This window comes from Myxine glutinosa, chromosome 8 (assembly GCF_964187855.1).
Source record: "Myxine glutinosa chromosome 8, kmMyxGlut1.1, whole genome shotgun sequence".
NCBI classification, from domain to species: domain Eukaryota; kingdom Metazoa; phylum Chordata; class Myxini; order Myxiniformes; family Myxinidae; genus Myxine; species Myxine glutinosa.
In genome coordinates this window covers 40,767,729-40,782,246 of record NC_136268.1, presented here as the reverse complement: position 1 = coordinate 40,782,246, position 14,518 = coordinate 40,767,729, and the positions used below count along the sequence as shown (strand labels likewise).

The window sequence follows — 14,518 nt, the reverse complement described above, 5'->3', positions numbered from 1 at the left end:
GTGCTGGCATAGGATCCTCTAACTTGACGTCCTTCCTATGGACAACACGCACAATGATGTCCTTCCTATGGACAACACGCACAATGATGTCCTTCCAATGGACAACATGCACAATGATGTCCTTCCTATGGACAACACGCACAATGATGTCCTTCCAATGGACAACATGCACAATGATGTCCTTCCGATGGACAACACGCACAATGATGTCTTTTCGATGGACAATACGCACAATAATGTCCTTCCTATGGACAACACGCACAATGATGTCCTTCCAATGGACAACATGCACAATGATGTCCTTCCGATGGACAACACGCACAATGATGTCCTTTCGATGGACAATACGCACAATAATGTCCTTCCTATGCACAACACGCACAATGATGTCCTTCCAATGGACAACATGCACAATGATGTCCTTCCGATGGACAACACGCACAATGTTGTCCTTCCGATGGACAACACGCACAATGATGTCCTTCCAATGGACAACATGCACAATGATGTCCTTCCGATGGACAACACGCACAATGTTGTCCTTCCGATGGACAACACGCACAATGTTGGCCTTCCGATGGACAACACGCACAATGATTTCCTTCCAATGGACAACACACACAATGTTGTCCTTCCAATGGACAACATGCACAATGATGTCCTTCCGATGGACAACACGCACAATGTTGTCCTTCCGATGGACAACACACACAATGTTGTCCTTCCGATGGACAACACGCACAATGTTGTCCTTCTGATGGACAACACACACAGTTGTCCTTCCGATGGACAACACGCACAATGATTTCCTTCCGATGGACAACACGCACAATGATGTCCTTCCGATGGACAATACGCACAATGATGTCCTTCTGATGGACAATATGCACAATGATGTCCTTCCGATGGACAACATGCACAATGATGTCCTTCTGATGGACAACACACAATGATTTCCTTCCGATGGACAACACGCACAATGATGTCCTTCCGATGGACAACATGCACAATTATGTCCTTCTGATGGACAACACGCAAGCAAAACTGCAGGGTGACAATTTGTACTTGGGATGGCATTCGAACCTCAATGAATGCCATTTTTTTTCTATTACAAGATGCAAATAATGAGTCAAGAAAACTAAAGAATGAATAAATTAAAATCACGTGGTGTTGGCCAATCGCAAAGTCAAGAAAACCAAAGAAAAATGGTTAGATTAGGTCAAACAGCAGATTTAAGAAGCAAAAAGGCAGAAAGAGATCCGTATGGTCACCTTCAAGCCATAAGATTCAAGGAATCTGCCAAGTACATTACCTTGGAGGTCACACCAATGCCAGACTTGTGATCAATCATATTGTAATAGTCCAAATGCCTACTCTTGTTTAAACAGTACCATAACATTCGTAACGGCTTACGTGATCGCGTAGGTGTGCTCCATGATGTCCTGTGTGGCTCATAACACAACAGGTGAACAGTTTTGGTCAGATCTGATTCCCATGGAAATGGAAAGCAGACAAGACAACCCAGAGGGAAGCAGCAGTGCTAATGAGATGTCTCATAAGCAGCAAAAAGGCCAAATTATTTAATTTTATATTTCCTAACAAAAATGGTCACAGACTATTCAATGTCGTGCAGTAAAAATAGAGACAGAAAGGTATAAATGGGGAAAGAAAGAAGTAATATATGAGAAAATAAATCGGAAAGAAGGCAAGTGGGGAGAAAGGAAGAGGATGGGGGAAGAGCGAGAGAGAGGGGGAGAGGGGGTTTGAGAGAGGGAAAGAGGGAGAGAGAAGGTGAGGGAGGGGAGATAGCGGGAGAGAGAGGAGCGGTGAGGGAGTGTGAGGGAGGGAGAAAGACGGGGAGATAGAGAGAGGAGGAGTGAGAGTGGGGGAGATAGAGGGAAGGAGGGAGAGAGAGTGAGAGAGAGAGAGAGGGAAAGAGAGTGAGAGAGGGGGAGATAGAGAGAGGAGGGGTGAGGGGGTGTGAAAGAGGGGGAGATGGATGGAGAGAGAGAGAGAGACAGAGAGACACAGAGACAGAGAGACAGAGAGACAGAGAGACAGAGAGACAGAGAGACAGAGAGACAGAGACAGAGAGACAGAGACAGAGACAGAGAGACAGAGAGACAGAGACAGAGAGAGAGAGACAGAGACAGGAGGAGATAGAGGGAAACAGACAGAGAGAGGGAAAGAGAGGGGGAGATCGAGGAAAACAGACAGAAAGAGAGGGAGAGAGGGTGTAAGAGAGGGGGAGATGGAGAGAGGATGAGAGAGAGAGAGAGAGAGAGGGGGAGATAGAGGAAAACAGACAGAGAGAGGGAAAGAGAGGGGGAGATGGAGAGAGGGTGAGAGAGAGAGAGAGAGGGGGAGATGGAGAGAGGGTGAGAGAGAGAGAGAGAGAGGGGGAAATAGAGAGAGGGTGAGAGAGAGAGAGATGGGGAGATAGAGGAAAACAGACAGAAAGAGGGGGAGAGAGAGGAGATAGAGGAAAATAAGAGAATAAGAGAGAGAGACAGACAGAGAGGGAAAGAGCGAGAGAGAGAGCAAGTATTTGAACGGGATGTGATAGAATTGATCTACGGGCGGGGTTTCGAGTTGCTCTCGGGGATTTTCATGTGTTTAACCTCAAGCTAACCCTACTGATAGTTGCCATGGAAACCGCACGGACTTCTTGCCATGCTCTGATTAGGCCGCAGCTCTGCGCCCTGGGCGCAAGTTAGCTCAGCCGCCCACCGTTCTGTTCCCGTCCCCCGAGGCAGCACCAGGAACATCCTGACCCTGGCGTCGTCCTCTGGGATATCCGGAACCCTGCGGCGAGAACCGCTAAAGAGGGAAGAACCCGCGGATCTGGCGGCCGTTTCGCAAGCTGGCGATCCCAGGGCGCACATTCCAAGCCGGCTGGGTGAAGACAAATGAGTACTAGCCCCAGGGCTGGGGTTGTCCGGCTCGCTGCAGGCGACCATCGTCAGGTTCCGGGCGTTGGCAGACGCAAATGGCCTTGGGCGTAGTATAAAACTCCGGGCGCTAATGGCGTTCTGGAGGATATAGCATTTCAGGAAGCTGCGAAGATGGATTTGTATAAACCAGAAGCTCTGAGCCAAAGCTGTGAGTTCCGGGGTTCCGATGACTGCGAATCAGAGCGTTTACCACAAAGAATGTGACATTCCTAATCTGCGCCTAGATCCTCCATCCACGAACCCGCGAGAAGCCGAGCGCACTCATCAGCGCTCATTAGCATAATTAATGCGACTGGCATTATCTCATTAGCATACAGTTCCAACCACGTGACTCGGTGCTTTTTTACGGGGTCGAAGGCGGATGAGAGGTGGTGACAAAATGGTCCTTTCTGCTGTCGTTGCGAACTCGTCCAGTCTACCCGGTCATCATGGCTACCTGAACCATTTCCCAAAGGATGCCACATATTTGGCGTTGAATTGCACCTTTTGTTATTCCTCGGGACTTTGTTCTAGTATGAGAATTGATCTACACGGAAGCAGAAAAATAAAATATCGATTGCTACACAGACCCAGTTTAATTGCTGTATTAAGTAGGACGACGCAGCCAAATAACAGCATTGACAACGATTGGCTTCTGTCAGGCCAAGGACCTAATAATGATCACCACGACAGTGCTGAGTGAGATTAGGTAGTTTACCACTGCACCGGAGGCAATCTGTGAGCTAAAAGTAAAAAAAAGAAATAAAAGCCCAACAGCAAGTAGGTGCCAACCAAGTGTAATCCCCTACATGAAGTTCATACCGGAGGCACATTGGTTTAAAGTAAAATGTAAAAGATAGCACAGGAAGCATCGATGCACAGTAAATTTCGCTTTAATATTTAAATGTAAACGCAATCTTCTGAAAACCAAAAAAAATAATTAAAAATATGTAGATCTATGTACAGTATGCATTTCGTTCCATCCATAACAAAATATACCGTTTACAAAGGGACCACGTGGAACGCACCGATTGGACAGCAACGAAAGGTACCACGGTTGGAAATCTTTTCCTGGAAACGTACAAAACAGCTGACGCCTTAACAATCGAAAGTACAGCGACCACTGTTCAATGGGGGGGAAATAAGCCTCGCGGTAAGAACTCAACAACAACAAAACAAAACAAAAAAAAGTTTCTTTTAGCAGAAAAAAGTTACTTAGCAGTGCTCTACATCAACAGTCAACTCCGACGTACACTCGGAAATGTACAAGAATTTACAATAGACTAAGTACATTTACATTGAGCGACGCCACTGTTTTGTCCAGCACGGAGCCTTTTCCATCCTCGGCGTCCTGAGATCCAGGCGATGTGCAATTCAATTGCAGCTCATGAAAGCATAGGCTGTTTTATAAGTGGGGGATGTGGAGTGAAAAGGGACGTGGCCGACTCGACTTGGCTGAACCCATGGGAGGTTAGCTCCAAGCTTGTCGGTGTTGATACTAGCCAGCCGCTTCAAGGTCAGTTCACGTCGAGTTCCATCGAACTGTAATGGGGTTTCTACCCAACTCCTCTAAACCTGCAGTGTCTTCAGTAAAACCCACCTTGGTCAATTTAGTCATCAATTTTTTTTTTTTGTCCTGTTTGCCATTCGGGATGTGCAGTGATGACTTCGGCCATAATCACGACAATTAATTCACATCTTCCATCCATGTTATCTTCCATCTCAGAATGAATACCCCTTTCGCACAGTCAAATGTATAAGAGCTGTCGAACATGAAGCCTTACATACATGTCTGTTCGATGGTTGTTTTAAGCACCCTGTAGACTCTCGTGTGCCACCATCTGACTAGTAATGGCTGCACCCACTAATAGATGGAAATAAAACTCCTTTAGAGGCCATCCACCTCCCCAGGATAAGCAGCATGTACCGACTCATCCAAAGCATCAAGGACCAGGCCGGGGCACTGGGTTTTACAGGAGACGTGGAAAAGAGAGCTCAAGGAAATTGAATTAAACAATGAAATTTAAGGAAATAATTTCACAGCAACGTGCGCAATTAGGCGAGCCATATCTAAGGACGTTGAATGACGAGACCCGTGGAGAAGATGCGTTGCGATGTAAGCGGACCCCTTTGAAAGATCATCGCAAGCAGACAAAGGAGCTGCTGGAGACGAATCCAGGATTCCGCGCGAGGCGCTGCCATCTCTCCGGGATATGAAACTCTGCCCTGGACTCACGTTGTGCTCCTCTTAATGGCGGTTTGTCAAGGAAAAATCATTACCTCTTCACGCCCGCCAATTCCCAATCGCTATTTTGGCGGTTTGGAGATGATGCGCACGTAAACCGTCCAATCGAAAACGGCATTGCTCGTACCGCTGCTTCCGTGATATTCACCGTGTGTTCGGAAGGTGTTTGTGAGAGCAAAAGCGCACGAGTATGGACCCTTGGATGATGATCTACCCAAATGATTGTGAACAACTGACAGGCACATCTGATTTTTCTGCGCAGGAGCCAGATACAAGCTGTCATGATGAGAGAAGCTCGCACTGTTGCAACGGTTTATCTGAAATGTTATGAGATAAGACTTATAATGTGCGCACACAGAAGCGTACATCTTTTGGTGACGATAGATACTATGTCAAAGACAAAGTGACCAATTATAGAAGAGGAAAATAAGCAAATCTTTCAGTGACATCTCTTCTCGCATCCACCTTGGGATTATGTTTGTTATTAATAGTGCGTGAACCATTCTTTTTTTTTCCTTTCTTTTTTGGCTGTTTACTGCTGCATCTGGCTGGCTCTCTCTCTCTCTCTCTCTCTCTCTCTCACCACCCGCTTCCCCCACACGCGGTCTCCACATGTCCACAATACGACGGAAGACCAAGGTTTGCCGTTCGATGCAGTTCTCCATTGGCAGTTAATCCAGCGAAGCTTTCAGTGCTCAAAAAGGACGCTCTGTAAGCACAATCAAAACAAGAGGATCGTTAGTTAAATGCAGAAGAGAAAAACAACATGTAGTATACGTTGGGGGCAGTGAGGGCGGAGAAGTGAGGGCTGGGGGAGGAAGAAAGGTTCAAAAGGTTCTACCAACCAGATACTCACATTATTCCAAGAAACGCCAACATTTGTTCATACTAGCAATAATGACAATGGAGACCCGCGCTCTCAACAGAACTTTTGGGATGTTCACGGCAAATGGAGGAACGTTTCAAGGCTGGAATCCTGGAAGGATCAGCACTTTGTCGTACACATGATCAGAAAGAAAAAAAATTTAAACTATTTTATACACTTTTATATTGAAAAATAAAGAAAATGTTGGCGTGTCCTGGACTATTGCAGGTATTGCATTTGTACTACCTTTTCAAATGGCCCTTGTATATTGCTCAACAATGATGGTATTGCCTCTAAGAGGCATAACCGATGAAGAGACAACTATTTGTTTTGATTGCATTTGTGTACATCGACATGAAACTGTAATGTATAGGTTGGGTTTCATAAAACATGTCAAAATGTAATTATAATACACAGCTTATAACTTTGTATAAAAGATTACAATGTGTTTAAAAGAACATGCGCTACAAGTAAAAATAAATAAATGGACTGCAGTGTTGCATCTTTGATGTCATCAATGTATTATAATACACGTAAACAAACATAACAACTGCTTTTAAGTGTATGTAGCAATGTTTTGGCATCGGCAATTCCAAAATTTTATTGGAAAATGAGTCAGAATGATTAAGCTCATGGTTGGAATTTTATAGATACAGCTAAGAATGGTTTACCTCGGCAAATGATGTTGGCTTTTTTTTAAGCTCCTCACATTTGCGCAGCTTGCAGATCTGATGGCCCGTGCGCCGGTTCTTGCAGCTACGACACTCGCCGCAGTTGAGACGGCGGAGGCATGGTGGACACACTCCACATCGCTTCCTCTTCTTCTTGGCAGCAGAACCAGCCGCAGCACCCGCGCCGCCTGCTCCAGCTGCCATGGCCGTCGCTGATGCCGACCTTTTTGCTGCGGATTCCGTGGATACTGGTGCAGGGCCACCGAGTCCCAGTGTCATTCCCGCTCCGTTGTTTCCAGGATCGGCCAGGGTCGCGGTGGCAAGTGTCTCCGGTGCAGTACCGGCCAACTGGAAGGCGCTGCCCTGTGTAGGGCCCTGTGGTTGTGGCTGAGTTTGGGTTTTGGGTCTCGGCAAATGAGAGTGCGGCATGATGGCAGCGGCAGCCGCCGCTGCATGCATCATGCTGGGCAGCTCGAGGCGGAGAAGCATGCCCTTAGGACCTAGCATGTCATTGGGCGTCACTGGTAGGCCACAGCTGAGAAGTGCATGTGCAGCCGATACAGCTTTGTTAGTTGCAATGTCAGAAAGTGGCCCATGCGATGGAAGAATTGCGTCGCGGGATAGGTAGGGAACCATGTGCATGAAGGACTGACCAATGGGCACGGGAAGCATTGGTATTGGCTTTGGGACCATGACCATGTGATCATTGAGACCACCGCCAGGGAAGAGAGTCGGTGGACCCAAGTATGCACCGTTTGTCTGAAGAAGCATATTGGGGGTATTTCTTGCTTTCATAAAAAGCTGTCCACCATCACGAGCAAATGCCTCCACAGCACATGCGTACTGGTGCTTACTGAATCCACTGAGGTCTCCGCAACCAATCATGTCATGATCTGCACCCAAGTGCTTTATCAAACTAGGCTGTCCTTTGCCTTTCGACAAGTCAAAAACTTTCAAGGATTGAGCCATTTCTCAATACTACAATTTTTCTTTCCTCACAGTTGTTGACGTTGTACGTTCTTGTAGCTCCGTCGTCTCCAAAAGGCAAGCCGTTGGGGATTTGAACGAACCCTATGTGGACAAAATCACATTCGACTGCTGCGGAGAAAACAACCTTCGGTGGTTTCAGAGCAGAGCTTCAGTTTTCTGTGGTCCGCAGAATGTTGTCCCCATCGCAAATAATGCTCGTGATGTGAGTATACCTGTGAAACAAACACAACCAGTGATGAAATGCCATCTATGTCGGGTGCTAAATACACTTGCAGGTGCACACACGATTGTACATTTTTCTTATTTAACTCTTTCAGGAATGTAGCACACATTGGTACTTTCCAGGTGTTAATTGGAAACGCCTACATAGATACACGCTTGGTGAATGGCTGCATGCGTGGGAGACCGTTTTCTCTGACATTCAACGTTTTCTTTGAATCCAGAGTTCATTTACGAATCGATCTGTCTGCCTGCTGCACTCCCAGGCGCATGATGGAAAAGTCAGTCAAAAGGGCCGCCAGTCTGATCATGGCGCCAGGCTCCGCAATGGTTAAGCCTGGCGGAGTGTAAGTGCGATTCCCCTGGGCTATTTGCCGCGCGTGCGATAATGGGCCGCACAGCGCCGTAATACATTCCCTTTCCGCTTTCTCGCTCTCCCCTCTGCCTGGCTGTGCAAAACCCCCATAACTCCCCCCTCGCCCCCCCCAACCGATCCCGTTCCCTCTCTCTCCTCACCCCAACTCCCACTTCCACTTCCAAATCCGCCTCATTCTCACTCCACCCCCTCTTTCTCTCCACCACTTCACTCGCACCCACCAACACCATGGTGTGTGGATAACTCTGAGCGGCAGTGCCCAACCAGCCATACGTGCTCCCTTTCCCAGGTAATTTGTCTCATTAGTGCAGTCCGCGTGTCTGCTAAGCCGTGGCCTGCTAGGACTCGTCATCCTGCCTTGGCTTGTTCATCAATTTTATCTTTCTCTTTTCCAAATTCTCACTTTCCTTCTACAACAAGTGGTGTACTGCCTCCTCCTCCTCCACCTACCCCCACGTCCTTCCAGCCTGGCTACTATACAGAGCCTTTGTGTCGCAGTATCTCCCAGCGGACGCAATTAAGGGCGCGGCGCGAGCACGTGCATGCGCAATTTGCCCGGGGAACAGGGAGAGCGCGCTCCGCAAGGGCCAACAGGTAGATGGGCAAATCACGTGGTCCGAGCAAAGATCGCACGTCGGACGTCAATCAGCATTAGACACAAAATGTCAACATTTAGCGTCGCGACGCCTTTCACAACAAGGCCGTCACGCTCGACGCTCTGCGGGGGAAATTGCGAAAATAAACCCACAGACGCTATCCGTCATTAACTTTTAAAGCGGTTCCCTATGCTCCAGAGACTCTGAATCCGCGTGACTGCTGAGCCACCCGGTCTACATACAGCCTTGGCGCGAACGAGATCGGTTTGGCGATAAATCCGGAATTCGGAACGCTCTTCCCTCGGTTTTATAGCCAGCCAAATTTATACTCTGCTCCACTGAGCGCGTAAATTAGGGTGTTTTTTTTTAACCCGGGTTGTGACCCATCGGGCTGCAAGGCAAGGCGTCCCCTAAAGGTCACTCGAGAGACAATTAGGCAGAATTAATCCAAACAGACGACCGCACAAAGGGAGATCTCAGGCCGAAGGTCGCGCGTTATAAGATAAGGCAGTGGCGGTAAAACTCGTCCCTGCCTCGACCTGAGGCAAAGCCAGATCTCTGCAGGAGCAGGTGCAACCTGGTGTTGCTGGAAACAGCTGTGCTAGTTGCCCGACCGCCTGCCCAAGCAGCTGCAAAGACCTTAACACGAAGCAAAGGGAGTCGACCTCGGAAAAGGCAAAAGCGGTCTCAGCACGTTGCGGTTGAGGGTGGCCACCCCCATTCCACCATATGGTTTAACGGCGTTTCCTCGTCTCTCCGATAAATATAGAGTGGACTGTGCGACCATATGCGTGTTTCCGAAAAGCCACGCAGACTGGGCAATGTTTCAAGGCCTCCGGTGTCGTAAAGGATGCCTGGGTAAACAGACGGGCCGGGCTTTCCCGACAAAACAGAAACTTTTTATCAGGTTTCCCTCGCGTGCCCCCCTTCACGAGGCCACGGCAAGCCCGACTTATCTGGGAAAACAAACGCACGGCACAGTCGCCGACTGGGGGTGATGGGGGTAGCGGTGGCATCACGCAAGTGCAAAGTTTTCTCCCGCCTACCCCCATCTCCTCGCCACACCACAATCATTAGGCCCAGCATCTTTAAGAATGCGCCGGAGCGAACTTTGGCACGCCTTCCAGTTGACCCCCGGTCTTGGCCTGCCACGCATCCCTGCCTGGGAGTAGCGGTGCGTTCGACGCCTCTGCATGACGGCTGCGCTCTCGGAGCGGCCGCTGGTTAACCTCTCCTTCCCCTTCATCAAGGCTCGCTTGAGAGTGAACAAAAGCACTTTGTGCGTTCGCTTTCGCGCCCCTGTCCCGTCGGTCATGTTCGGGTCCGAGTCACACTCGCCTGCACTCCCGTGTTTGCCCTGCGGCGGGGATGCGTTAATTGCATGCCTCTGAATAGTCCGTGCATAGGTGCCACCCTATATACAGACTGCCATACCCCAAAAGGCTGTGGGAGCAATCTTGCCAGGCAGTATCGTTGAGTGTCCGATGTGTTGTCTGCTTGGAAGGCGGAAACTTTTTTTTTTCTTCCTCAGACATGTTTCTCGTGAATTATAAACGGCAGGTTGGGTGGGGGATTAACGGGGCTTGGCGCCCTCCCCTGCCTTCCCCTGCGCGGCAGATCGGCTCGCCCGAGGCGGGACGCGAATCCGGTGAGAACGAGTGAAAGGCGTGCGTTACGTCGCCCCGACAAGCCTTGTCAATCGTGCCTTACCACCCCACCCTCCATCCTCTGCATCAACACCCTATCCCCTCGTATTTCAACGACTCTCACATCGCCACTACCAAACCGAGCCGAACCGTCTAAATCTGCGCCAATTGCATTGGCCTGACGGCCGCTGTTTCGTGCGAGAGGGCTCGGTGTGGAGGGTTACGCAGGAGGGACGCGGAGAAGGTCTGCTGCTGGGGGAGGGGTGGAGGGAGGTACGCGACATTATCTGCCTGCGCGATTAAAGTCAGGGCGTGGGACGATTTGCGCTGCTCTGCCCAAAACCAGACACACCCCTGGCGGTCTGTTTCCTTCCTTTCTTCGGCGGTAACCGCTCCCAGTAGACCTGGGTGGCACAGTGTCTTGAGTTCGTGATTTCCGCGTGCAGGTCAACTTCATTGCGACTGCGTCTCGTGATAGTGCTGTAACATGAGTGCGCATGAGCGTTAAGGCCTCTTGATTCCCAATGCCAACCTCTCGATTCCCGATGCCAACCTCTAACATCCTCAGCACAGGACCATACCTCGATGATATATCGCACTCCTTTCTTCACAAGGAGGTGTGGATGAGCTTCAAGGCCCAACAAATGAGAGGGAGAGAGAAAGAGAGATATATAGAGAGATAGGGAGGGAGAGATATGGTGAGAGATGAACAGAGAAATATACAGAGAGAGATAAGGAGAGAGATATATGGAGAGATAGGGAGGGGGGGTAGAGAGAGATATTGAGAGATAGGGATGAGGATAGAGAGAGATATGGAGAGATAGGGAGGGGGATATGGAGAGATATGGAGAGATAGGGAGGGGGATGGCGAGATATATAGAGAGATAGGGAGGGAGAGATATGGTGAGAGATGAACAGAGAAATATACAGAGAGAGATGAGAGAGATATATGGAGAGATAGGGAGGGGGTAGAGAGAGATATTGAGAGATAGGGAGGGGGATAGGGAGAGACACGGAGGGGGATATGGAGAGATAGGGAGGGGGGGGGGTAGAGAGAGATAGAGAGAGATAGGGAGGGGGATAGAGAGATAGAGCGAGAAATGGAGATATGGAAAGATAGGGAGGGGGATAGAGAGATAGAGCGAGAAATGGAGAGATAGGGAGGGGGATAGAGAGATGGAGCGAGAAAGGGAGAGATAAGGAGGAGGATAGGGAGATAGAGCGAGAAATGGAGAGATAGGGAGGGGGTTAGAGAGATAGAGCGAGAAATTGAGAGATAGGGAGGGGGATAGAGAGATAGAGCGGGAAAGAGAGATATGGAGAGATAGGGCGAGAAAGAGAGATATGGAGAGATAGGGCGAGGAGAGATATGGAGAGATAGGGAGGTGGATAGAGAGATAGAGCGAGAAAGAGAGATATGGAGAGATAGAGCGAGAAATGGAGAGATAGGGAGGGGGATAGAGAGATAGAGCGGGAAATGGAGAGATAGGGAGGGGGATAGAGAGATAGAGCGAGAAATGGAGAGATAGGGAGGGGGATAGAGAGATAGAGTGAGAAAGAGAGATATGGAGAGATAGAGCGAGAAATGGAGATATAGGGAGGGGGATAGAGAGATAGAGTGAGAAAGAGAGATATGGAGAGATAGAGCGAGAAATGGAGAGATAGGGAGGGGGATAGAGATATGGAGAGATAGAGCAAGAAATGGAGAGATAGGGAGGGGGATAGAGAGATAGAGCGAGAAATGGAGATATAGGGAGGGGGATAGAGAGATGGAGAGATAGGGAGGGGGATAGAGAGATAGAGCGAGAAATGGAGAGATAGGGAGGGGGATAGAGAGATAGAGCGGGAAAGAGAGATATGGAGAGATCGGGCGAGAAATGGAGAGATAGGGAGGGGGATAGAGAGATAGAGCGGGAAAGAGTGATATGGAGAGATCGGGCGAGAAAGAGATATGGAGAGATAGGGAGGTGGATAGAGAGATAGAGCGAGAAAGAGAGATATGGAGAGATATTGAGGTGGATAGAGAGATAGAGCGAGAAAGAGAGATATGGAGAGATAGAGCGAGAAATGGAGAGATAGGGAGGGGGATAGAGAGATATGGAGAGATAGAGCGAGAAATGGAGAGATAGGGAGGGGGATAGAGAGATAGAGCGAGAAAGACAGATATGGAGAGATAGAGCGAGAAATGGAGAGATAGGGAGGGGGATAGAGAGATAGAGCGGGAAAGAGAGATATGGAGAGATCGGGCGAGAAATGGAGAGATAGGGAGGGGGATAGAGAGATAGAGCGAGAAATGGAGAGATAGGGAGGGGGATAGAGAGATAGAGCGAGAAATGGAGAGATAGGGAGGGGGATAGAGAGATAGAGCGGGAAAGAGAGATATGGAGAGATAGAGCGAGAAATGGAGAGATAGGGAGGGGGATAGAGAGATAGAGCGAGAAATGGAGAGATAGGGAGGGGGATAGAGAGATAGAGCGGGAAAGAGAGATATGGAGAGATAGAGCGAGAAATGGAGAGATAGGGAGGGGGATAGAGAGATAGGGGGAGAAAGAGAGATATGGAGAGATTGTGAGGGAAAGAGAGATAGAGCGAGGGAGAGAAAAATAAAGAAAAAGAGATGAATAGAGAGATAAAGAGAGTGAAGGAGACATGGGAATGAACTTTGGTGATAGGTAGTCCTATCCGGGTAGAGGAAAGACCCGCTCGTCCCTGGTGTCCACCCTTCGACTAGAGGGTTATTTATATTCAGCAAGGCAGGGATTTCCCGTTGGACGAGCCGGCTCGGGATAAAGGACTCTTGTTGCCTCCAAACAGGCTCTCGATTTTGTAATCGGGTGAAACAAAACTTTGCCCACACATCGTTAAGTAGTTATAACCTTGGCAATTATTAACGCCATTTTGAACCGAGAGACCGACGGAGTGGGCACGTATGCACGAACAGGTGAAAGGTAAGTCGAAGCAGACAAGTCGAGCTCGCTTCGGACCTACTCCGGTACGACCCTCTCCACCACCAGTACAAGACCATGTCTCGGTGTTCATAACTCACATCCGTACGCTCAAGGAATGCTCAAGTATAGGTGAGGACATGAGCTTCCGGTTCACCAAAATCACCAATGGTGTTGGGGACACGGGGGAGGGGGTGCTGCTCGCGCAACAAAAAAAGCGCCAAAGTTCACGTGTCCGAGTCCAGAGCCGCTGCGAGGACGCGTCGATGCGAGGAGGGGGACACAGAACGTGCGAAAGTAGGTGTCGCTTGGGCGGAAGCTATAAAGGTTTACTCCAGGTGTGGCCCGCGTTAAACGCCGAGCAGCCGTCGAACAAGCACTTACCGCTTTCGGACGATGTCCGCCGTCGAGCCCGTACGAGCTGCGTGCACCGAGCGCAGAGCACGGCGGATGTCTGCTCAGGGTCTCGGGCACACACGCTCCAGCTGGACGTCCCGGTGGCGACACCGAGTCATAAAGCGCGGCCGAGGTCGCTCAGCATCCGGCTCGACTTGCGTGCGGACACGTGGGTGGGGGATCCGTCGAGAGCGTCCGCGACGCACGGGTACACGAGTCCGCGGACACCGGAGCGACCGTTTGACAGGTCGAGGCGTCCCGACGCGCTTTCCGCTCTCTGTTCCGGCGCTTGTGCCGCGTCGCGACTGCGTTGCCCTCCCTGCGTTCTCGTTGCGTTCCCGACTGCCCTTTCCACCCCTCCCCTACCCCCACTCTCCGCCTGTGCGCGTTCCCCGAACCTCCTCCTCCTCCCCCCCAGGCCCACAACACGCCGGTAGGGGCGGAACAAGCTCCGCGATATGCTAATGGCGCGTCTCGCTCGCCCCGGAGTGGCGCGCCAAGTCCAAGCGATTTCGCATTCGCGCCAGAATATTCACCTCAAAGGTTACGATCGCCGTACGAGAGAGTGCGTTCACTGTACGACGGTGCATTGACCGTACCGGCATACGAGTGCGGGATAATTGGGTACGAGTGTGC

The 14,518-nt window shown here is 49.8% G+C and overlaps 1 protein-coding gene across 1 annotated transcript; it reads right to left on the bottom strand.

Moving 5' to 3' along the window:
• Positions 1-3,808: 3,808 nt before the first annotated feature.
• On the bottom strand, positions 3,809-14,265 carry LOC137432430 (uncharacterized). Its single transcript, XM_068124365.2, has 3 exons — positions 13,871-14,265; positions 6,715-7,916; positions 3,809-5,887 (listed from the first exon to the last, which is right to left on the bottom strand). The coding sequence occupies exons 2-3, from the start codon at positions 7,681-7,683 to the stop codon at positions 5,867-5,869; spliced, it is 990 nt and encodes a 329-aa protein (XP_067980466.2). The 5' UTR covers positions 7,684-7,916; positions 13,871-14,265; the 3' UTR covers positions 3,809-5,866.
• Positions 14,266-14,518: the final 253 nt, after the last annotated feature.

What these genes read in the sequence shown, in the direction of transcription:
- LOC137432430 (XM_068124365.2), bottom strand. Translation starts at nt 7,683, where the DNA reads ATGGCTCAATCCTTGAAAGTTTTTGACTTGTCGAAAGGCAAAGGACAG. An exon ending in AGCCAACATCATTTGCCGAG is followed by an intron (nt 5,888 to 6,714) that starts GTAAACCATTCT and finishes TTGTGCTTACAG; the next exon opens with AGCGTCCTTTTTGAGCACTG.